At 40.7% G+C, this 23,269-nt stretch overlaps 2 protein-coding genes across 5 annotated transcripts; one reads left to right on the top strand and one right to left on the bottom strand.

The window, feature by feature from the left end:
• Window positions 1-2,125: 2,125 nt before the first annotated feature.
• Window positions 2,126-8,150, bottom strand: sbk3 (SH3 domain binding kinase family, member 3). The gene is made up of 4 exons (XM_057340429.1): window positions 7,726-8,150; window positions 4,464-4,608; window positions 4,169-4,371; window positions 2,126-3,728 (listed from the first exon to the last, which is right to left on the bottom strand). The coding sequence occupies exons 1-4, from the start codon at window positions 7,729-7,731 to the stop codon at window positions 3,372-3,374; spliced, it is 711 nt and encodes a 236-aa protein (XP_057196412.1). The 5' UTR covers window positions 7,732-8,150; the 3' UTR covers window positions 2,126-3,371.
• Window positions 8,151-10,114: 1,964 nt separating this feature from the next.
• epn1a (epsin 1a) lies at window positions 10,115-23,206 on the top strand. Of its 4 annotated transcripts, none has more exons than XM_057339229.1 (13): window positions 10,115-10,513; window positions 11,679-11,836; window positions 12,186-12,286; window positions 13,785-13,943; window positions 14,031-14,159; window positions 17,518-17,638; window positions 17,864-18,006; window positions 18,763-18,834; window positions 19,380-19,463; window positions 19,828-20,080; window positions 20,205-20,369; window positions 21,169-21,411; window positions 21,497-23,206. In XM_057339229.1, exons 3-13 carry the CDS (start codon window positions 12,218-12,220, stop codon window positions 21,982-21,984), a joined length of 1,926 nt encoding a protein of 641 aa, XP_057195212.1. In that variant the 5' UTR covers window positions 10,115-10,513; window positions 11,679-11,836; window positions 12,186-12,217; the 3' UTR covers window positions 21,985-23,206. The 4 variants fall into 4 exon arrangements, with proteins under 4 accessions (XP_057195212.1, XP_057195211.1, XP_057195210.1 ...); XM_057339228.1 differs by having other exon boundaries at window positions 19,380-19,475; window positions 21,172-21,411; XM_057339227.1 differs by having other exon boundaries at window positions 19,380-19,475.
• The last annotated feature ends 63 nt before the right edge of the window (window positions 23,207-23,269 follow it).

Below are 23,269 nucleotides of genomic sequence, written 5' to 3'. Positions count from 1 at the left end.
GATGGTTTAAATGCTCTGTCTCTCAATCTAGCAATATGACATTAATATGACAATATTATGAGCGTTAATGCCCTGTTCACATTACAAGCAACATGATCCCATTTATTATTACAAAGGAAAGCTGGCGACTTCCGGCGACACGAGCAGTAGCAACCGGATGGGGCGTGTCTAGAGCAGTGGTTCTCAAACGTTTTCGTTGTAAGGCCCCCTTTGTGTTAAGTGCATCGCTTTGCGGCCCCCCATGTAAGACGTATAATCTTAAACTTAGAATTTTAATTAAACCAAAAACATTCAGTTATACAATGCTGGAACCTCAATTCGTTTGGTTGGTGGTGTCATTTTTCTGATGTTTGATTGCATAAAATCTATGATAAATTTCTATATTTCATAAAATGCCCAAAAATCTGTGGTCCCCTGGATCCATCTTGGGGCCCCCCAGGGGGCCACGGCCCCCAGTTTGAGAACCACTGGTCTAGAGATGCGACAAAGTTGAGAAATGTTTTACTTGTTTAGTGTTTAATGTTTAAATGAGGAGCGACTTTTGGGAGCTACATCCAATAGGAGAAAAGATGAGAGCTAACATGATTCTTCTCCTCTAAGCTCCTGCAGTGAACGTCATGTGATTGAGGGGTAATGCTGTAAGATATAAAAACCGGTGAAAGTTTAATGTGACACAAATTAATCCACTTCTAATTCTGGTGGCTGGATGTTTTCCTACTGCAAGTGTGCAGATAATACTATAAAGTACAGTACATACGTTTTTGCTACTGTAGGCTACACGCAATGTAGATCAGTTTCTTGCTGTTATGATGCAAGACTAACCAGTATGTATATCGATATGTTTAAGCGATGTAATATTTATCCCTGCATTCTGCTGAGGTTTGTAGTGTAGAGTTCTGCTGAACGTGTCGCTGTCCTTGGCTTTGCGTCGTTCACTGGATCTGCGTCGTTCACTGGATCTTTCTCTGTCATTTTTCATGATCCATTACCATCTGCATGTCTCCCGCCACTCATCGGTTCTTCTGTCCAGCTGTCTCCAGGAGAATCTATCCCTGTACACTGGAATTTAAGGGCCATCAAAACTGTTTATGACATTGTTTACATTGGTCTGATGTCAAAGATTCCGTTTTACAAGCTCCAGGTATTGGTCTTAATTGATTTAATGACAAAACAAAAAATACAATAAACACAATGTATACAAATAATACACAGTAATATACAATATATGTTATAATGTACAAAAATAACAGGCAACACAGCTTAAAGGGATAGTTAATAGATAGAACTGTTTGCTTTCATTTAGTGCTGACAATTTATAAACAGATCATCCGAAATGCATCTTAATACAAGTTGTAAACGAGGAACTTGGACATCATGATTTTATGTTTGTGAAATTGATGACCTGTACTCAACCAGAGAGATCATCGTGTTTTCAATAGAGGTCAAGAAGTGAAAAGCAAGAACAGGCTAAGTGCAAGGTGGACCAAAGAGAGAGACAGCTACAGGGTACAAGAAGGGGACACAGAGAGGTGCTGATGTGTCCCACAGTCTAAATAGATGGACCTGAGGCTATTTATAAAACCATATGCAGAAGGGCTCACAAGGGCCTCACAGTGAAAGCCCAGGCTGATAGAGCGATCCATTCATCAGACTTCAGACATTAGAGGTCAGTAGAAGTTTGAATAAAGATATAATCAAAACACTAGATGTGTATGAAAATACCCATGGATTGGTTGAATAAATGGGACTACAGAAAGATCAGAACTAGCATAGTCATGGTGGGCTGACAGGGGTTACAGTGGCCAGCTGGAAAGTTGGACGAGCCACACATATCTAAACTGATCCAATGAATCCCAGAACAACACAAACCTGACACCCTCTCCACCCCCCATTGTACCTGTGTTTGTTTAACATTGGTCCTATTTACAGCAGGACTGTATTTCAACACGACTGCAAATATGTGCTCAAGTGTTCTGTTCAGAGGATGTGAAAGGGTTTGATGCAAAAGCTTGACAGAGTTAGTCAGCAGTTTATGTACGAGCATGAGGATGTTGATTTTAATTGTGCTTGAACTCGAGAAGCGCATATTGTATAACAGAGTCAAGAAGAGTAAATGTCATGAAAAGTAACAAGTTTATTTCAACATATAAAACGACATATACAGCGAAAAAGAGTATTTGTGTATTCCACCCACTTTATGTGCACATTTATGTAGGGTACACTTCCTCATTTACCTGAGAAAAATTGCAACACTTAAAGGCTTTTGCAAACAAATTTCTAGTTCTCAGAACTACAGAGCTTTTCTTTCTAAAATTAGCAAATACTTTTCTTCTATTAAAAACTTTGATATGTTGATATCTATTGCAATGACATAAATGTGGCTTAATATCTAAATGTAGCTTAAAATATCTTTGGCCACTGTAGAAATATCTTCCCTTACAGAAAAAAATGATTGTCATTAGTATAACACATACCATGCTTAAAATATGTGTTATTTGTGGTTACTATGGTTGAACTATATGGTCTTTTATTATTTTCTAGAGGTGCACCAATACTAAATTTCTTTACCAATACCGATTATTCATAGTGATTTCTGCCGATACAGATTCTGAAGATTAAATTAATACTTCTTAAATTTCTGAATGTTATTAATTCATATAATGACTATTAATTCTGAACATCCAACTGGTGATGTTTCTTAACATTTTCTATATACAAAGTTCAAATTCATTGCGTTTTCCCATCCTCTTCGGACTGACAGGATATATCTGATATATCAGCCAGCCAATAGTGTGAAAAATGCATCAACCGACACCAGTTATTGGCCGATATATCAATGCATCTCTTATATTTTCCTTTTCTGTTCCAAAAATACCAACTCATGTACAAAACTTCTATACATTACATTATCCAAAATATAAACACCATATAAAAACTCTTGAATATAAAGTACATCTGTTTATAATAATTATTGTACATTAACTTTATCTCTCCCTCCTTCCCAATATTTCTTTTTCCTTCCCCACCCCTCCTCTTTCCCGCATCTTCTTGGCCTCCTCTCGTGCCTCCCGTTCTCTCCTCATCTCCTCTTTCTCTGTTTTCAGCAACCAAGGTCCTCCAAGGTAGGACAGGATCTCATCAGGCCCAGCACGGAGCCAGGGCAGCGGGTGCAGCAGTTGCCTCAGTAGGGTGAGGACCAGTGAGCTTAAAGAGTCAAACTGTGAGGCCACCTCTATTTCAGCCTCCTCACCCACAGTGTCTCCATGCTTTTCACAATTTTGTGATACTTCCTCTCTCTGTTTGATTTTGTTAAACCAGTTTCTGTACGCGCAGTAGGATAGGTCATCCGAAGTGCTCTCTTCCCACGGGAATCAGCCAGTCAGCAGGCAGAATATAAGAATTCCCAAAGCCCAACTATCTAAACAGGGCTCCACTGACATCCAGATATCTTCTACCTCATCTTCCTCCTCTGCCTCAATGATTCTCTTAGCATTCTCCACCTCGGGGACACAGAAAGGAGAGTTGTACCACACGGCTCGGACCTGGGTCCCCTGCGGCCTGGCCAGGCCGAAGTCGCCCAGTTTGACCCACCGACAAGCTCGGTCACACAGGAACACGTTCTCCGGTTTTATGTCACGGTGAACGAAGCCAAGAGAGTGGAGATGTGACACAGCACCGCTCAACTGGGACATCACACGCTGGGTGCACTCCTCGCTCACCACCCCCTCCTACAGAGAGAGAGAGAGAGAGAGAGAGAGAGAGGGGATGAGGTGACGGAAAGCCTGTTCTGCGTATTTAACCAGCTTCTAAACGGCACACTAAGTACTCTCATTAGACTGAATTAATGTATCAGGCCGATGACAGCAGCAGCTGTTTTGGCAGGAGAGCGTGAACACAGGGCCTATCGGAGCGTGTTCCTGAATAATCAAAGATTTCTTGTCCTCTGGAAAGACGTCACGGCAAAACATGCTCCACTCATGAGGAGGCGTCATAATATTTTAAGTAACAACACTAGATACGTGACAACTCGGTGGCCTGTTTGTGGTTCTTTCATTCATGCTCTAATTTAATGGCGTCCATAAAAGTACTTAGTTAACAAATAGAAATATCTTGACATTTTGTTTTTATATTCTGTATTAAGGTGATCAAGTCTGGACAATCCACTGACCTCAGACACGATGACATTATACAGGTCACCATAAAGACCAGCCTGCTGGGCGAAGACATAGTGACCAGGCGTTGAGAAGAAGATTCCCAAAGCCCGTGTCAGAGAGGGATGTGTGCAAAAAGAGAGGGAGAGATTGTATTCACGCAGGAAAGCTTGGACACTGGTAGAGCGGCGAGGGAAGAACTTTAGCGCCATTGCCGTTCCTGCAAGTTGAGAGTTTGAAGTGTTACCACGGTGGATTGTATATATTTATTCTATTATCTTTTCCAATAGTGGACATCAAAACTAGACTGACCTCTTTTCTTATGCACGGCCAGCATCACTTTGCCGTATGACCCTTCGCCCAGCTTTTTGATGATTTTGAAATGCTCTGATGTCACCAGTGATGTCATAGACTGAGCTGTGAGATAGCACAGCTCGTCCAGTTCTCCAGGTGCAGTCTGATGGGAAAACAAAACCAAAGTTAGGCAAAGCAGAGGTCTTAAAACATGCTTTGAAGCTTAACCCAGCAAAAAACTTTAATAAGATGGACACGTCTACTTTGATGCATATAATGTATTGATTTATTCTAATGATAAATTCTTTTATTCACTGTAAAAAAAATGTGTGACTGGTAATGTCTAAATGTGTCAGTTGGCTCTGTTAATTTTTAATAAATTTCACTTGTATCAACTATCGTTTCAACAGGCCTTTGTAAAAATCACAAAACATTAACTGAGCCAATTGGGAAAAAAAGGAAGCGGATGTCAATAGAAAATGTTGAGCTGGAGAAAGCTAATTTTTTTACAGTGTTGTTTTAAGAGAGCATGGAGTGATATAAAACTTTCACAACTGGGGAAATTACTTTTCTGGGACTATAAACGGTTTATTAATTCTCCATGAATTCCTCAGAATAATGCATTCCAGCTGCTGTAAAAAAATAGTAACAGTTCCCATCTATCAAGACTTTCATCAGCCTTCACTTTCACATCAAGCATATGATGGCCAGACAATAACATGAGCCCATTAACACCTTACGGTCCTGAAATAGCTAGCATGCATGATGCAACTGCATATTTCCTAATCACAAAGCAAGCAGCTCATGTTTATATTACAGACTATATATTTCTCCGTGACATTTGTTAATTAGAATAACACAAAATGTGTGCGTGACAGCAATCCTGCGTGCAGTGCTGTGACAAAATCCCTTTTTTAACATGTCAGCCTTTACCCATACAGCTGGAAAAAAAAACCCTCAGGAGCATGTGTGACCAGCGCCATCAGAGAATGTGTAATTGTGTGGTATTCTGTTACGGATTTATGAGTCTTATGGGAAGCTGAAGCAGTTGTTGTATGAGTGCGTTGCTAGGCACTGAGAACAGAAGCATCAGTGCAGTCTTTATCTTACTGATAGACGTCTCTAGCACTGGCCTTTGATAAGATGCCAGGAGTGGACGTGCATGAAGCAGCTGTCTACATTTTCCATGCAACCTTTCCATGCCTGCAATTTACAGGAAGTTAAATGCTGACTTTACAAAATGTTTACCCTTGGCATTCAACTTTATCAAAACATCAAAAAGGATTCAAGAAGGAAGGTTGAAATTCTGTCATCATTTAATCAACCTCTTTTGATTTTAAACCTGTATGACTTTATTTCTTCTACAGAACACAGAAGAAGATATTTTGATGAATTTTGGTAACCGAACAACAGCTGTACCCATTTACTACCCACTGGTGTCCATACAATAGACGTCAATAGGTACTGCTCTGTTACCAACATTCTTCAAAATATCTTCTTTTGTGTTCTGCAGAAGAAAGAAAGTCATACAGGTTTGAAATGACAAAAGAGTGGTTAAATGATGACAGAATCTTCATTTTTGGGTGAACTATATCATAAGTTTCATACAATAATATTACAAGAATTTTATTTCACAATGTACACTGAAAAGATCTGTTGGATTAACATAAAAAATATGTACATCGGTTGCACATATTAAAGTTATGTTTACTCAGCATAATTTATCTAGCTGCCCAATTTATCTTTGTTAAACAAGCATGATTTTTATATGCACATGTTTGAAATTTTGATTTAAGTTATCCTCTTAAATATTTTTGGTTTGAATTTAATTATAATTTATTAGGTTAACAGAGCTCAAATGAAATATGCAGCCTCCCACAGCCTAGTGGCACTACTCTTCTGAACAACTAAAAAAATGTAACAAACTATTCTTATCTCAAGATAAATAAACATTAAAGGGGTGGTCCCACAGTGTTTCATGCATTCTGACTTCTTTACAATGTTAAAAGTGCTGGCTTCTCATGCTTGACAATGTCAAAAACGAGTTGGACATATGATGTAGTATTTCTGTGCTCGATACACTCCCCCAGAATTCGTATAGGTTTCAGAAAGTTTTTTTCAAACATGAAATTTCCTTACGTAACAACTTTCCTTAGTCCCTTATTGGACAGTTCACCAGGAAAAGCACGCCCACGCGTCAACTGAATGAGCATGCGCACATGTCAACCAGCTGGAGCAAGAGAGAGAGAGAGCACTGCGTTGGCGAAGTTCAGCTGTGTTTGTTTGTTCACTGCATTTCGGTGAGGAATGTTATATAAACGGTGGATATAACGCTGGATTTGCAGATCGTTTGAAACTGATAGATGCTGCGGTCCCAGCGCTGAAAGATGCCGGTCATGAACCGCACACGGTAAGTGAAACTGAGTGTTTCGTTGGCAAACGGTGCGTACGTGCATAAGTTACACAACACAAACTTATAGTGAATCAACAGTTATGCAGGGATAATGCCATGAAGTATTGTGTGCTCGTTTTGTAGTCCCGCCCCCCTGCACGCATTCAGGGCTCGCCTGTTTTCGGAAATAATCTTACAGTTGTATCTGTCTTTTATAAATGTGATCAAACTAAAGACTCTTCGAAGATACGAAGTATGCAATACTACTCTATAGGTACTCAAGATTAATATGAGATTGGCAGAAACTGTGTGTTACATCTGCTTTAAACCTTTTTTACTTTTTGTTACTGAAAAACACATGGCACTTATTTAAAAGTATTACAAATGCAGCCTTACGCAAAGCATGCTGGGAACTGGAAATCCTCTGTCCAGTTGGATCAGTTCTGTTTGCGTTCTGTTTGCAAATTATTCATGTAGTCCCAATTTGAATTGATTAAAGATGACTGAACATAAAAATATATATATTTTTAAACTGAACAAGTAGCAGCAATTCTTTCTTTCAGTATAAAAATAACTCTGTTAAAAATGTCCCAAAACATGGACAGAAAAAATTAACCAGCATTGTGACCTATTGTACTACTTACAATAGTTTGTATTTCAGAATGTCTATTATTTAACTCGTTTTGCAGGTATTTCTGCAGGGTAAAACCTAAAATGTATCACAATTTACTCCCGTAAAGCTGCCTTTCACAAATTACACCTGTGACATCAAGCTGACAAATTACACTTAACTGTAACATTATTATTCTTTAAGACAACAAGAAAGTACAGTTACAGTTCAATAAATGCATTCTTTGCCAAAGACTTAAAAAATATGATCTAACTCACAGTCATTGTCCAACGCTGAAAACTCTCAGGAAGTTGCGGAAGGAAATAGTGTCTCACTCACTCTTTCTTTCCCATCTAAAGCACTTACCACTGGGTTTCTCTGTTGCTTGATATCAATATACAAATGAGATCAACAATCTGCAGCAGTTAATCACATGTATCACAGCGCAAGCGTGAGGGTGTTAGTTCCTGATCCTACGGAGTCTGTTTTTATATCTGTGCTCTTTCTCTTCATCCCTGATTAGTCTAATGACCCTCATCTATGACTAGCACCTTCCCCTGCTCTCTATCTCTCTCTCTTCACAGTCCCTCCTATATTCTTCTCCTTGTTTTCACCCCAGATATCCATGTACTACAGTTGTGAGGTATGCTGCCCCTTCCCTGCGTCTCATTCACTCTCTCTATTTCCGCATGAACATCAGTAAGCGTCCCGATGCGTTCCACCTGTCAGTCAGTCTGTCTCTAACACTTATTCTGTTCCTGCTGTTCTCCGCAATCTCTCTCTCTCTCACTACAGCTATCACATTCGTACTTAGTAAATTCCAACTACTGTGCAGAACAGTAGTTTCCAGTCAGCAGCTCTGCTGGATTAAGTGGGATACATTTAAGCTCTATTTACTCCTAGGTATTCGAGTCTTCTATTCACACTTTGACATCCAAACCAACTATTTTTACCTTCTTAATGGATGCTCCAAGACTTATCGGGGCACATTATTCCAACATCGACATTTCCTTATCAATAAAATCAAGCCACACTCCTCTGAATAGCTTTTTGCTCTGACATGCATCACGTTGCAGAACTAAGATGTATTGCAAAAAGGAATTTATTCTAAATTTTTGCACAGAATTTTGCACCTTTATACTAAAGGTTGCACAGATCTCTATCTGGTATTGACATATGTTTGAGTGACAAAACTAGCAGCTGAAACCTTGCAGAACCTAATACAGTCCATCTCGCCATGTCAAACCTTGTCTCCATGCTGCCAATTCACATTCTCTCTCACTCTCAGTTTACACTGAACCTCAACTCTCTCTCTCTCTTCACTTCACTTCACAATTCACCTGTTTTTACGTTTTGCCTTCTCAGAAAGATTTCCCTTGACATCTCAAGTATGACATGGCTAGTGTTTGTTATGTAAGGCAAACATTCCCTGTTATCACAACCATTTCGGTTACTGTTTCTCCAGCTGTCATTGTGTTGTTACATCCATGTAGCTGTTGCTAATGCAACCTGCCATTAGCTTCAAAAAGCCTTTCACCGGTCCCACTGGTCGCATCACCAATTCATAATTCTGCCCCGGGCCCCCGCCTCTGATCTGCTGAATGTCACGTATGTCTGAGACTTAGTATAATTAGTTTAACATCTTTAAAAGAGTCTTGAAGTCATGCCTGTGGTGAACTCTTATGCGTGAGTGTATGTGGGGGTGTGCATTTGTGAGCAAGTGATGGATTATTTGTAAGTAGTGTTTTAATGGTGCAGGTCTGTACTCCTAAAAGTTGATTTGTTAAATGTTGTTTTTTTAAGCACATGCTTCGAAAGTGCATATGTTTGCTGTGTTTCTAAATTTTTAGCGCACTGCACTACCGCCATGGTTTTGAACACAGGGAAGACATCCGTAAATGTAGCAAAGCAAGTCGCTTTAAATAAAAGTGTCCGCCAAAAAGCATAAAGAAAAAGGCTTGAATATTCATGTCACCCTGTCATTTCTAAAGAATGTTTTTTTTCTAAATAAATATTTCCAATAAAAGCAATGGATCCAGTCAAACTGGAGACAGTGTTGTATTATCATACGTATTGTCAGTAGCATTGTACGATGAATAACATCGGATTTGTGTGAATCGTAAATTACTTACAATGAAATCCTACCGAATTTATTGAGGACATCGCCTCTGTGCGGGGACTCAATGCTATAGCATCACCGCAAGTAGTAAATATATCAGATGAATTCTTGTCATCTATTCATAACTCAGGCTTGTATAAGTTAACATGACACCAACATTTCGCGAATGGCAATAAAAGACACTATTTACATCCGTTTCTCTCCATTATCATGCAATAACGATTTTTGGTTGTTCGCTTAAGAAATGTGTTTAAAATTGACATTTACATTTATGCATTTGGCAGACGCTTTTATCCAAAGAGACTTTCATTGCATTATACTATACATTTTTTACTAAGTATGTGTAGTAATATAGCAAAACGATGCATATATTTACACGTGTTTGTTAAATCGGTTGCGATTGCTATAATCTTTATATACGGTGTTATTACTGTACGGCTAACATTCAAAATCGAGTAGAAAATCTTTGTCATGGTAACATTTACCACCGCTCATAAATATTCCAATCAGAGGCGCGCAAGGGGGCGCGGTCCGTTCGGCTGCGGGGAAACGGAAGCGGAAGTTCCGCCATCTCCTCGTACCAACCGATCAACAGCGGGGTCAGTACAGACGAAATTTTAATAAAGTACCTCTATCTCATTATTTAAAGCAGTCCTATGACACAGTATATATTTTAAAGACGAACAGGGCCCGACTAGTGACAGTTGTTAAGGAAAATCACCGTCGCGTCTCTCTGTCACACACTCATGCGCGTCTCTTTATGAGTTCCGTTAGCATAGCGCGACGCTCGGATTTTTAAATGAGTGTTTTTAATTCAGCGCCGTGACAGAGACAACAACCACAACAACAACAACGTCGTGCTGTGCTCCCACCCTCCCTTCTTCACTGACATTCACCCGCTTTCTCGCTGTCTGGTCGTGTTTGTGAGAGTGAAGAGAAGCTCGGCGGTAAGTAGCCTCGGCTAGCTGTTCTCTTGTTGCTTACTTTCTGTCAGTTTGTGAGTCGTGGCGGACTTCAAACGGGTTGCGGTGTGCTGAAGTTACTTTAGGGGCTTTGTCTGATCGCTGGGAATATATGATGGTGTTCAAAGGCATTGGATCTGTGGTTGTAAGTCTTTTGGGTGGAGGTCTGGAGAGAGGGGTGTGTTTTCTGGTAACACAAGACACTGTTTAACTCACCCCGCTCAACTGTTTAAAGAAAGATAAACTTAATTTCTCTTTAACATATCTGATTATTTAGTAACGTTAACTGTCTGATTTCTGAACGTGTTGTCACAGAGCAGATTTTCGAGCAACAGTTGTCATAGATAAGTTTGTTTACATTTTCAGTTCTGCTTATCACTTGACCTCTTACTTTTGGAAAGCACTGAATGAGAAATCTCACACATTCTGCCAATTTGTGGCTCATTAACAGAATCAAGATTGAAATGAATGAGAGGTCTTTGGTTTAGTTAACAGTAGCTTATTCAGACTTTAGGACTTTGCTCTTGGCATCCTCAAGGTGGCTGTGGATGTGTTATCAGGTCAATGCCTTATGCAACCATGCTGCATATTAATACACCCTACCATAACTACTATGTATCGCCCTTCATACCAGACTGGCTGACACTTCTCAGAAAGAGATTTTAATATGTTTGCCTTAAAAAATGACTCATGTCAAGAGTGCTACCTTATTAATAAACATAAGCACTTCTTTAGGTGAAACTGTGTTCATTTAATTTGAATAACTTCCTTTTACACATGTTGTGTAAATAGTAATACACATGTTTAATCTCATGTCAGGATGACTGTTACAGTTTTCACAGATTGGCAGCAGGTGTGGCGCTACACCTTGTTTAAGTTTCACTGTGGGCCTACACCTAGCTGATGTTACGGATGAGCTATGAGCAATGTGTTGTAAGCCATTTCCAGCGCTGCCTTCAGGCACTCTCTGCTTTTAATGTGTTTTCTCCATTGTGGAAAAAAGCAGGAAGTGAATGTCTATTGTGTTTTAAGCCTCCACAATGCTGAACCGGCTTTCATCCTTTTGTGATGTCATGGCTTGTTATACTGTTCTGGGCCAGTACAATTTCCCATTGTCTCTCTCTTTTTTCTTTGCTCTCTTTTCTTGCAGCCATTATTTCTCCCCAAATCTGTGGTTCTGGGCCCCGATGTGGCCGTGCGGAGGTTTGGAACAGTGGACAGGCTAAACACTGAGAGCTCTGTGACCCTGACCTGAGAACGCACACCTGAGAAAGAGAGACGCAGGGGGAGAGACACCGACACTCCCAGGTACAGTACATTACATTACGCAGTCTGTGTCTCGCGCACGTCATCAGACGCTTTTGTGTTTTTTTAGAATGGGGAATTCCTGGGGTTAAGCGCTGATGCTTTCAGTGGGTGAACATTTCTACACTACAATTGGGTCCAGAATACTTAATTTTTAGGTACGATCTTTACTCAGTCTTCACTCAGAAGTATACTGTATTTCTAGTGCTACCTTTATAGGGTTGCCATTTGCTTGCTTATCTCTCTTACGCTCTTACACTCCCATTTCAAAACAATGTAGGTTGTATTAGTATCCATTGGCCTTTGTACCTCTCCATATTATTGTTTTATTGACCTTGTTTTACAATCTCAGATTTTGCAGAACCTGATAGTCAGCCTGTTGCCATGTCGACATCATCGCTACGGCGGCAAGTGAAGAACATTGTTCACAATTACTCAGAGGCAGAGATAAAGGTTAGACTTTTACCTTTCAAATCAACTCTCGTTTTCAAGCTTCTTCTTTTCACGACCTTGTCTTCAAACTCATCTTTGGTCGGCTAGTTTCTGGTAGTTTTTTATTTCAGCCTTTCAGAAAGTGTTTCTTTACATTGAATAAAACTCTAGTGCTCAAAGGAGCAGGAATTCATTTCTTTTATCACAGTCATGTGTCAGTTTGGGCTTAAATTCAAAATGTGAAATAAAGTCATCAAAGTGTGTGTATGGCTCAGTTTTGCTGTATAATAAAGCACTTTCCATTTTTAAACACACAATGGGGTATATGCACACGGGACGATGATGTACTTACGTTAAAATCTCAGCCATCTAAGTCACTTCCGCTTCAAGGGGATTTTTCACCAAGTGATAACGATGTGATTAGTCAGAAAACGTTCAAATTTCGGCGAACCGACAACACTATGGGTGAGCGTTGTTAAAGTGATAGTTCACCAAAAAATGAAAATTCTGTCATAATTTTTGTATTGATCTGGCTTTTGTTGAAACTAGTAACTTGGTATTAGCACCTATTGTATTATTGCTCCTGTATGACATATCGCTTTATTGCTCCCTGAACTCTCTGTAAGTCGCTTTGGATAAAAGCGTCTGCTAAATGACTAAATGTAAATGTAAATAATTTGCTCACCTTCATGTCATTTCATACCTGTATAAATTACTTTGTTCTGATGAACACAGAGAAAGATATTTGGAAGAATGTTAGCAATTTTCAATATCTTTCTTTGTGTTTAACAGAACAAAGAAATGTATATAGGTTTGAAACGACCTGAGGGTGAGTAAATGATGACAGAATTTTTATTTTTGGGTGAACTATCCCTTTAAGTGCCTCTGTGATCACGCCTCTAGTAAGTGCAAAAGTTCACTTTGCTTTTTTTCATATTTGTTGATGTAGCTTGAAACAGATAACCTGAAGTGCTTCTCCTTTTTTGTTGTCGACGTATGGCGATGTGTTTGAGTAATTAGACTCGCGTTGTTGATCGTAATCCTATGTGCATCCTGAACGAAACGCCATTGTTCCCTATGGCGCCGGATGTCACAGCCTGGCTGAGATTTTAGCGGAAGTACGTCATCGACCCGTATGCATATACCCCATTGGGTTTAAATGCGCAATTGCCCTTAATTTCCAAGATGTATTTATGAACAATACCATCAACACTTGTAATGTCAAGGGGTCAGAATAAATATGGAGTTTTAGGCATACGTTTTGGCACACAGGCTTTTGTCAGGGCTAAAAAACCCGATAATAACTAGACACTACAATACATGCTACATGAAATTTAACATAGTCATGTGATAACAGTGTAACATGCTACCACTTGAGCCATATATAGTTGCATACTATTTAAAAAAATTGTTTGGTGTGTACTGTGCTGTATTCCATTCTGAACATAGACATTGAGAAGTATACAAGGGCAAACACTGATCAAAGTCCATTGAACCTTCCCATGTCCTTTCTCTTTAGGTTAGAGAAGCAACCTCTAATGACCCATGGGGTCCCTCCAGCTCTCTGATGTCAGAGATTGCTGACCTGACATACAATGTAGTGGCCTTCTCAGAGATCATGAGCATGGTTTGGAAGAGACTGAATGACCATGGCAAGAACTGGAGACATGTATATAAAGTAAGTTTGAAGGTTTTACTGCTGTGTATTGATTGAACAACGCTGTATACATTGTGCTGTGACTTTTGTATTTTCTTCCATTGTCAGGCTATGACCCTGATGGAGTATCTGATAAAGACGGGTTCAGAGCGAGTGGCACAGCAATGCAGGGAAAACATCTACGCCGTTCAGACGCTCAAAGACTTTCAGTTCATAGACAGAGATGGCAAGGACCAGGTACCAGAGTTATTATAGTTTTGATTTTAGTTTCATGCATATTTTAAATTGGCTTTATTTTTAGATTTTTGTGTTAATTTTAGTTAAAGTTTTAACAATATTTGTGTATGCTTTTTTCATTTTGTAATTTATTGGTTTATTTTTAATGTTGCTATATACTGTATATGATTAATTAATTTTTATTTTTGTTTTTGTTTATTATTATAATTTTACTGCTTTAAACTTACTTCAGTTTATTTTTGAGGCAACATTTTTTCCAATAATTTTTAGGTTCATATTTTGTTTGATTTCAATGAACAGGAATGTTTTCAAAGCTTTAATTTTAGTAAACTAAAATAACCTTGCCAGGTACGCACAAACTTTAATGAAGTTACTCTTCATTAAAGAGAAAAAAGTATAGCTCGCCTCGTGAGGATGAAATGTCTTTCAGCACGTTAGTAAAGGTTCACATGTGATTCATACACCTTGGCTATCACTCGCTCAAGGTTTTCACATTCAGCTCAAGCACCAGGACTTTCAGTCAAGGTCTTTCCTTTGTTGACATTTAAACCACATAAACATCAAGCCCAGTCTTCAGCTCCACCGAGTTTCATTCTAAATCAGATATGAAAGGTTTTGATTGGCCGGATCAGATGATCTGAAAGTGAAATTGACGTTGAATTAGATATTGGATCTCTAGTATTTACTTGTAATGTGAAAGGGATGAGTAGAAGTGTCAGCTGGTGGCTTGTATCAGTTTGATTTTTGTTTTGTGATGCTGAACAGTACAGATGCCATGTGATAATGTTCTCATGATACAAGTAGGGACACACAGAGAATTTGAGGAAGATTCTTCAAACTAGTTCTCCTGGATCTCATTCTTGATGTATGAGGCTGGAAGTTGCAGCGGGCAGTGTGTGGGGAATCATTGATTATATTGATGTCTCTTTTGCAACTTGTGTTGAAGCTTTTATCTTACCTGCCATTTTATCATTCTGTATCTACTTTCATATGTGTGTATTTCTTCCCGTTTTTTGTGATGCATTTGTGCATGACTCGGTCTATTAAGAGGTGCTATATAAATATCTGTACTTACAAGAGGCATGGGGCTCTCTAATGGTTAGAGAGTCGGACTCGTGACCAGAAGGTTGCCGGTTCGATTCCCAGGGCCGGCGGGTAACTACTGAGGTGCCCTTGAGCAAGGCACCTTACCCCCACTTGCTCCCCGGGCGCTGCAGTGATAGCTGCCCACTGCTCCGGGTGTACGTGTGTTCACTACTCTCTGGATGGGTTAAAAGCAGAGGTCACATTTCGGGTATGGGTCACCATATCTGACTAATAGGTCACTTTCACTAAAGAGCTCTTTAGTGGGCAGACTGCAGCCCAATGCTGCGGTTTCATCCTGTCCCATGTGGTGGTTGATTGAAAGCACACGTTGAGAGATGAAGTGGGGATGACTCGATAATGGCAGTTGTAAACAGCGTCATTAGTGCAAAACGTTCTCTGCTGATGATGTGTCGTTGATGTTGTTCAGTGTGTCTCGATCAGCTCCTGAGATCGAGAATCAGTATATCGTGCACACCTGTCCGGGCACTGGTAAGGGACCTGGCTCCTTTCTCATTGGGACACAGTTCACTTAGGCTTTGTTCAGACTGTCACTTCAAATCCGATTTTTGTGCATATCCGATTGAAATCTAATTTAAATGATTGATTGTCCACACTGTTTATAGCAACTGTTCAGATTCTATTTGAGTGTCCCGTGGTGCGCTCTCATTTTTTGCAATATCTGATTGGGTTTCTATGGCAATGACAGGGAGCGTTGAACTTTATGCGTCGCTGTGCAGACGATTGGTGTATGACATCGCAATACTGCTCTGTGTCGCTCTCGAAGTATTGTGATGTCATACGTTGATCAATCTGAGCAGCGCTGCGTAGAGTCGAACACGGCTCATTTTTCTTACAATATGACGGTGTACACTGTATTACCATGTCATGAACCTGCTGCTGAAGTGTATGAAGTTGGTATGCGTGGCTTTATTCAGTGCTCGCGTCTCCTCCAGCACACAGAATACAACATAGCAGCCTTATATCTGCATAGATGTCTGACGTGCTTACGTTTCAACGTGGCGCCTAGAACGTAATGTAAGACAAAAGCTACTCAAATCCGATCTGAGCGGTCAGACTGAAACGGATTTCCAGAACTGCGATTTGAATAGGATTTCAAACCACATATGAATGTAGCCTGAAACAGATTTGTTGTTTCAAACTGGTATTAGTCAACAACCGACGAAAACCGACATCTCTCTGACTTTATTTTTTAAATACTGGTTGAAGTAAATATGAGAAACACTTTCATTATTCTGTTACATATCAGTGCACAAATTTGGTCGATTATTAAATTTAAGTGTTGTGTTGCCTGCCTGTCTATCAAACGTTTGTTTATACATAACATAAAATAGTGTTTGTGTTTTCAAAAGTTACATTAAGTTCATTGAGTTGGCTCCTATGATTTCAATTAAACGTCTTCAAAATTTGTCACGTGATTTCAGGTAAGGGAAAATAGGAAGCATCGATGCTCCCTGGATTTGTGGTGCATTGTGGGAGTTTATAGGTATCGAACGTTTCAGCGCACTGGAAGGATTTTGCGAAAGAGACAGCCCTTAAAATGGCTGACTCCCTGGTCAGTGCCCTGACTACTGAACAAGGGAGCTGATCGAGACACAGCCGTTGTTTCACTTTGGTTTTTGAGGAATTGGACAGATTAGATTGATGTTTCCTTTGTCACATGCACTGCTGCAAACTCAGGGACTTTCAGTTTGTGGTTCTGTAATTATTCATCCTCCTGCTGACATTAAAACCAGTAATAATTGCTACAACTTAAGGTCCAGTGTGTAATTTTTTGGACAATCTGTTGACAGAAATGCAATATAATATACATAAGTAATACGTAATACATATACATGTCTTCAGAGGTGTATAAACACCTTACACAATGAAGTGTTATCTTTTTATTACCTTGAACTATAATGAGCTATTTCTATCTACATACAACACGGGTCCCCTTGCATGGAATGTGCCATGTTGTTTCTACAGTAGCCCTAAACGGACAAACTGCTCTTCAGAATGCTCCAAGAAGTGAAAACTTGACTGCATCTTAGTCCTGTGTCAGCTGCCACAGTACTTCTAAAGGGAGTGGTGGAATGAGTGTTGGTTGCAATTTGCAACCTCACCACTAGATGGCGATGCCGCCATACACTGGACCTTTAAGATTTGTGCATCATAAAACAAACCTGATTATGCTGTATAACAATACACGTAATAGCTAAGCACTGTGTCAACAAGAGGTGTGTTCAAAGAGTCTGATGGTGTGTTTTGTTAGGGTGTGAATGTACGGGAAAAAGCCAAGCAGCTGGTGACGCTGCTGAAGGATGAGGAGAGGCTACGAGAGGAGAGGATCCACGCACTCAAGACCAAAGAGAAGATGGCACAGACCAGCAGTGGTAAGAACTAGAAGCGTCTTTCAGCACGAGGGGCTTTTGGTCGTGGTGGACGCTTGGAAATGCTTGCCAGCCCCCATATAAAAACACTCAGTGCACCAAGGTCACTTTGCAGTGTTGGCCAAGCATGGAGGTTGGCAAGCACTATGCTCTGGAAGCACTTTTAGGGACCAACACTGCACCCTCTGTTGATGCATCATAATGGCTGTCATTTGACTCCTCCCTCAGCCTCTTCGGCCCCTTCTGCTCCTGCTTTAGGGGGAGGACTGCACTCGGGAGCAGACGCTGAACAGGCGTGGCCCCAGAGCTCAGGAGAAGAGGACTTGCAGCTCCAGCTGGCGCTGGCCATGAGCAAGGAGGAGGCGGAGCAGGTAAAGTCTCGGCCAATCAGGTTTTCTGGCTACAGGTAAAAGATTGCTCAAGATGAAGCCGAGTTGATAAAGAAACAAAAAGTGCTTTCTTGGTGGTGTTAAAGGAATTGTGCACCCAAAAATGAAAAGGTATGAATTATTTATTCATGCTCATGTCATTCAAAGCCTGTATTTGACTTTTTTTTCTGTGGAACACATAAGAAGATATTTTGAGAAATGTTTTTGTTTTTTGTCTGCACAATGGAAGTCAGTGGGGACCAGTGTTGTTTGGTTACCCACTTTCTTCAAAAGTGTTCTGCAGAAGAACAAAAGTCAAATAGGTTTGAAATGACATGAGGTTGAGTAAATGATGAAAGGATTTTTATTTTAAGGTATATGTTAACTCGTGAAACAATGTGGAGGGCTTTACTAAAGAGTTATTTTTTCATGGTTATAACTACAGCTAAACTAAGATTGACCAATCAGAATAAAGTGTAATAAAGTGCACTAATAGACTTGTTTGACCTATCAGTACTGATTTTAGAAAATGCCAGATAAATATAAATAATAGAGGTAAATAAAAAAGTTTTAATAACTGTCCTAAAAGTTCCCTGCGTCATAAAATAAAAACAACCAGTACTACTACTATTACAAGCTGTATATCTAATAAAATAACACACATTTAACATTAGAGCTCTTCCTCTGCAAAGTTTCTGCACATTTCCCCTCTTCACAACTTCACTTACACCTGTCCTCACCCTGCCCCCCATCCTTCAGACCAACTCTGACCCTCTTGAAGATGCAGAGGTCCGCTACGCACTCTCACTCAGCCAGGAGACTCACCAAAAGGTCAGGGACTTAAAATTCATCCAGCTCACAGTGGATGAAACCTTCCTTTGCCATTCTTCTTGCCGCATTCCAGATCTCAGTCGCAAATCAGATATGAGCTTGAAATAACCCCTAATTTATGTCCGCATGATCAGAAACAATGAATCAACATAATTTGATTTCTAACAGATATTGTGTTCATTCCTTCTGTGTTATTTCAATACAGTAAAGTGTGTTTAATACCTGTTTAATAATCATCCTTGTTGTTCAAACTCTTTTGAAACAATCCTGGCCAACTTTGCATGAGAAAGTCATTAAGAACAGCCTCCTTAAGGCAATTTCTCCAAATTCACAGCGATTGAACATTTTTATAATTCCACCAACATTTCTAATATCTGTCGTCCACTACTTCCGAATGTTGTTTATTTGTTCCTGAATCAAGCCTTGATGCACACCTCTGAAGCTGGTGAGACATGGGAGTCAGGTCGCCACCGTAGACTCCATATCCCATCAGCCCACAGATCTTTGTTCACTCTCATGATGTGACAATGGTGTGTAATTGGCAGGAGGAGCGTCTGCGCAGGGGAGACGACCTGAGGCTGCAGATGGCCATCGAGGAGAGTAAGAGGGAGAAAGCCAAGCCCGAGGAGGTGTGTGATTGTGTACGTGTGTGAACGTCTGCTGGCGGCAGGAATTCTGAGAGTATGAGGTGTACACATGCTAGCGTGTCATGTTCATACGCGTGAGGGTTGCGTGTTTGTGTACCTGCCTCTCACTCTCCAAGAGTTACCTGCTCTGTCTGTGTCTCTCACCCTGCGTACGCTCTTTAGCACAAAGATGTGTGTGAGCTTGTGTTTCACTTCCTTGAAGAGTTTCCTCCTTCTTAACATTGCAGCTATTATTGAACCACTTGCAAATGTGTCTCCCCTAAACAAACTTTCCTTTCACGCTTTTGCTGTCTCGCTCTCTCACGTTAACCGAGGGCAGTCTCACTGACGTGTCTTTCTCTCTCAGTCGTCTCTAATGGAGTTGAGTTCGGTTGATCCGTGGGGGGCCAATGCAGCAGGCTCTGCGGGACCCTCTCCTCCTCCCGCTTTGGCTCCCGCGTCCGCTGCTGGACCTTGGGGCCCGGCTGACCCTTGGGGAGCCGTCTCCCCTGCCTCTCCACCAAGTGCCGACCCCTGGGGTGGAGCACCACAAACAGCACCCCCGGATCCATGGGCTGAGACCTCCTCGAAAGTCAACTCAGACCCCTGGGCATCTACGGGTAAGAGTGCCTTTTTGTGTAAGGTTGTCATGATTGGAAAGGCCTCCTCTGTGTCTTCACCCTAGCTTTTCCTAATTTTTTGTCTTGTCTTCTGGTTTGTGACCTCTCCCTGCATCCTGTCCAGCTGTGACCCCTCCAAGTGCCGACCCTTGGGCTTCTTCAGTGGCTCCGGCCCCTGCGCCGCTCTCAGGGTCATCTGATCCCTGGGCAGCGGATGGTGTTGCCCCTGCCACTGATGGCCTGACCTCTGACCCCTGGGGTGGCTCAGTTAAGCAAACTAATGGCACAGGTATACTTACATTAAATGTTTTTTCGCTTATACTAAGACACAAATATATTTACTTAATTATTTAGAATAAGCAACAATTGTAATTATTAAAAAAGTCACTTATTAATGGACTCACAGACAACTACAGTGCTGTGTATTTATTTAGTATTTCCCACACAATTTCCACTCTACACTGCTCACTCTGCAACTGAAAAGGCTTTGTACTTGGTTACTGGTTCATTTTGGGATAGTTCACCCACAAATGAAAAGTATTTTATTATTTTTTCATCTTCATGTCATTTCAAACCTGTATGAATTTCTTTCTGCAAAACAGGTTACTGGTTCATTTTGGGATAGTTCACCCACAAATTAAAAGTATTTTATTATTTTTTCATCCTCATGTCATTTCAAACCTGTATGAATTTCTTTCTGCAAAACAAGAGTCAAGGTTTGAACAACGTGAGGGTGAAAAATGACAGATTTTCAGGTGAACTTTCCCTATAAGTTAAGGCTCAGCTTGAGTCTCAGTCACCCTGTTTCTATGTCAGCTTCTCACAAGATCTGGGTCCAGTTGCATAAACTTAGCCGCTAAGTTAAGACTGCGTCTAAACAACTAGTCTACTGACTAGCAATTAGTTAGGACTTATCAGTCTTTTCATATTTCAGTTAGACCGATCTACCTTTTTATGTAACTGAATTATGACCAGTCTTGAAGAAAACAATTTGATGACTAACTTCTAAGACTAGTGTAAGCAGTTTATGCAACTGACCACTACTGTAAGTATTTCATTCTTACACTTTTTCTGTTTCCACACATCAGCAGATCCAGAGAGAAGAGGCTCCTCTGTGACAGGAGATATTGTAGGGTGTGGGGGGAGCACAGGCTCTCCGGTGCCCTTTGACCTTTCATCGCTCGGTTCCTCCTTGCCTGTTCGAAAAACGCCAGAATCATTCTTGGGGCCCAACGCGGCACTAGTGGATCTGGACTCGCTAGTATCATCCAAACCCAAACAACCGCCACCAAGCATCTCCGCCACCAACAACCCCTTCCTACAGACACAGGGTGTGTACTTTAAAAAAAACATCTGACTCTAAACATGGCTCTGTTCTGTGTATTTCTCTAACATTTTACGTCTGTTTGTTCATAGGTCCCTCCTCAACAGGAATAGGAGTTACGCCGGGAAGTACTGTTTCCAGTAGAGGGGTATCACCAACTCCACCTTCCGCCTCCAATCCGTTTGGTGCAACCCCAATGGCATCTATCTCCCCTCAACCCTCTTCGCTTGGTCTGAGCCAACTTCGTACAAGCCCTGTTCCCCCCAATGCTATGCTGGGTCACATGCCTCCACCAGCAGTGGGAATGGTTCAGCCTGGCATGGGCATGCCAGGAATGGGGGTCCCTATGGTGGCCCCTGGTATGAGCATGGGAATGGTACAGTCCAGCCCTATGGGCATGCCTTTCGGTGGAATATCTCCCATGGGTCCAGCGGGGAACCCCTTACTGATGGGCCCAGGAGGCCCCATGCAGCCCGCACTGATTTTGGGTGGGCCAACAGGGATGGGCGGAGTAATGGGAACGGGGGGATCTGTGGGAGGCGGAGCCACAGGCGCAAGCACCAATCCTTTCCTTCTTTGAGAGATTTCACCAATCCCACGTGCCCTGTCCACACAACCAATTCAAACCTGCCCTACCGACACAAACAGTTTATGTGTTTGACATGAAGCAAATGTGTGTACATCTCTATATTTAATGAAAAAGTACAAACAAGATGTGTTATTTTCTTTCACGAAAAAGCATTTCAATTTATTTTACACAGTATTCTATTTATTTCCCTATTAGTTCTGTTTTTTTCATTGACAGACATGATCATGGATGATTGGCAGGGGTCATTCAATGAATGCAGGCTGTTAATATTGTTATATTACTAGGAAGTCAAAAACAAAGTGGGAGGTGGAGGAACACAAGCCACTAACGAACTGATCTCAGTGAATCGTACGCATTTCTCTCCCTCTCATTGTTGACGTATGAAAAGCCAGTGATGAGAGAGTGCTTGGAGGATGACTGTGTGACATGCTCGCGCTTGAGCGAATTGACAAATACAACTCCATTTCATTTACAACTCTAGTAAAAATCACTCAATAGTTGTATAACTTTTAAATTAATTTAATGTGTAATCTTGTGTAATTTATTTGTGTCTTTTGTCTCTGACTCCTGGGAACAATTAAACCAAGGAACATCGCACTGTAATTGCTATTCAAAGAAACGCCTGCTTTGTTTCCTGCGAAATTTCAGTCCATGTGACGTGGTTCTCGTACGCTTCTGAGTTTCTGAGGGGGCTGTGTTGTGGTGCGAGTTGGTGCGTATGATGATGTGTCCAGTCTTTTCACTCAGCCCACTGTTGTGCTTCTGTTGGGTTTTTTAAAGCATAATCTCACAGTGCTCATTAATGACCACATACATATGTTCTCTGTTATAAGGGTCCTTCATTGCCAATGATTGTTTTTGCAGCTTTCATCCACTGTCGTAAGAATCAAAGGATTACTTTGACACCTGTCTTCGCATTTCACTTACATCTTTATCCTTCAACATTTACACATGAAATAGGAGAGTAAAGTATTAAGGCTTCTGAAGCGGTTCTGAATGAATAATAAAATCACAGTATGAAATTGGGGACTGAATGACATAATCCATGCTGTTATCCTTTATTTACTTTCAATGAATTATTTTATATATTTGAAAATGAGATATTTCTCTAATATTGGCTATGGTCAAAAATTGTGTGGTGTTGAATGTGAACCTTCACATTTAAAAATAAAATGGAAAAAAATCAAAGAAATTTAAGAAATAAAAAAATCCACAAAATGAATTTGTCCTAACTTTTTTGTTGCAATGTCTTCGAACTACGGCACAGGCAATCATT

This window comes from Triplophysa rosa, linkage group LG8 (genome assembly GCF_024868665.1).
Source record: "Triplophysa rosa linkage group LG8, Trosa_1v2, whole genome shotgun sequence".
Lineage (NCBI taxonomy): Eukaryota > Metazoa > Chordata > Actinopteri > Cypriniformes > Nemacheilidae > Triplophysa > Triplophysa rosa.
The sequence above is the reverse complement of the archived record's forward strand: the minus strand, read 5'-3'. Positions and strand labels throughout refer to the sequence as shown.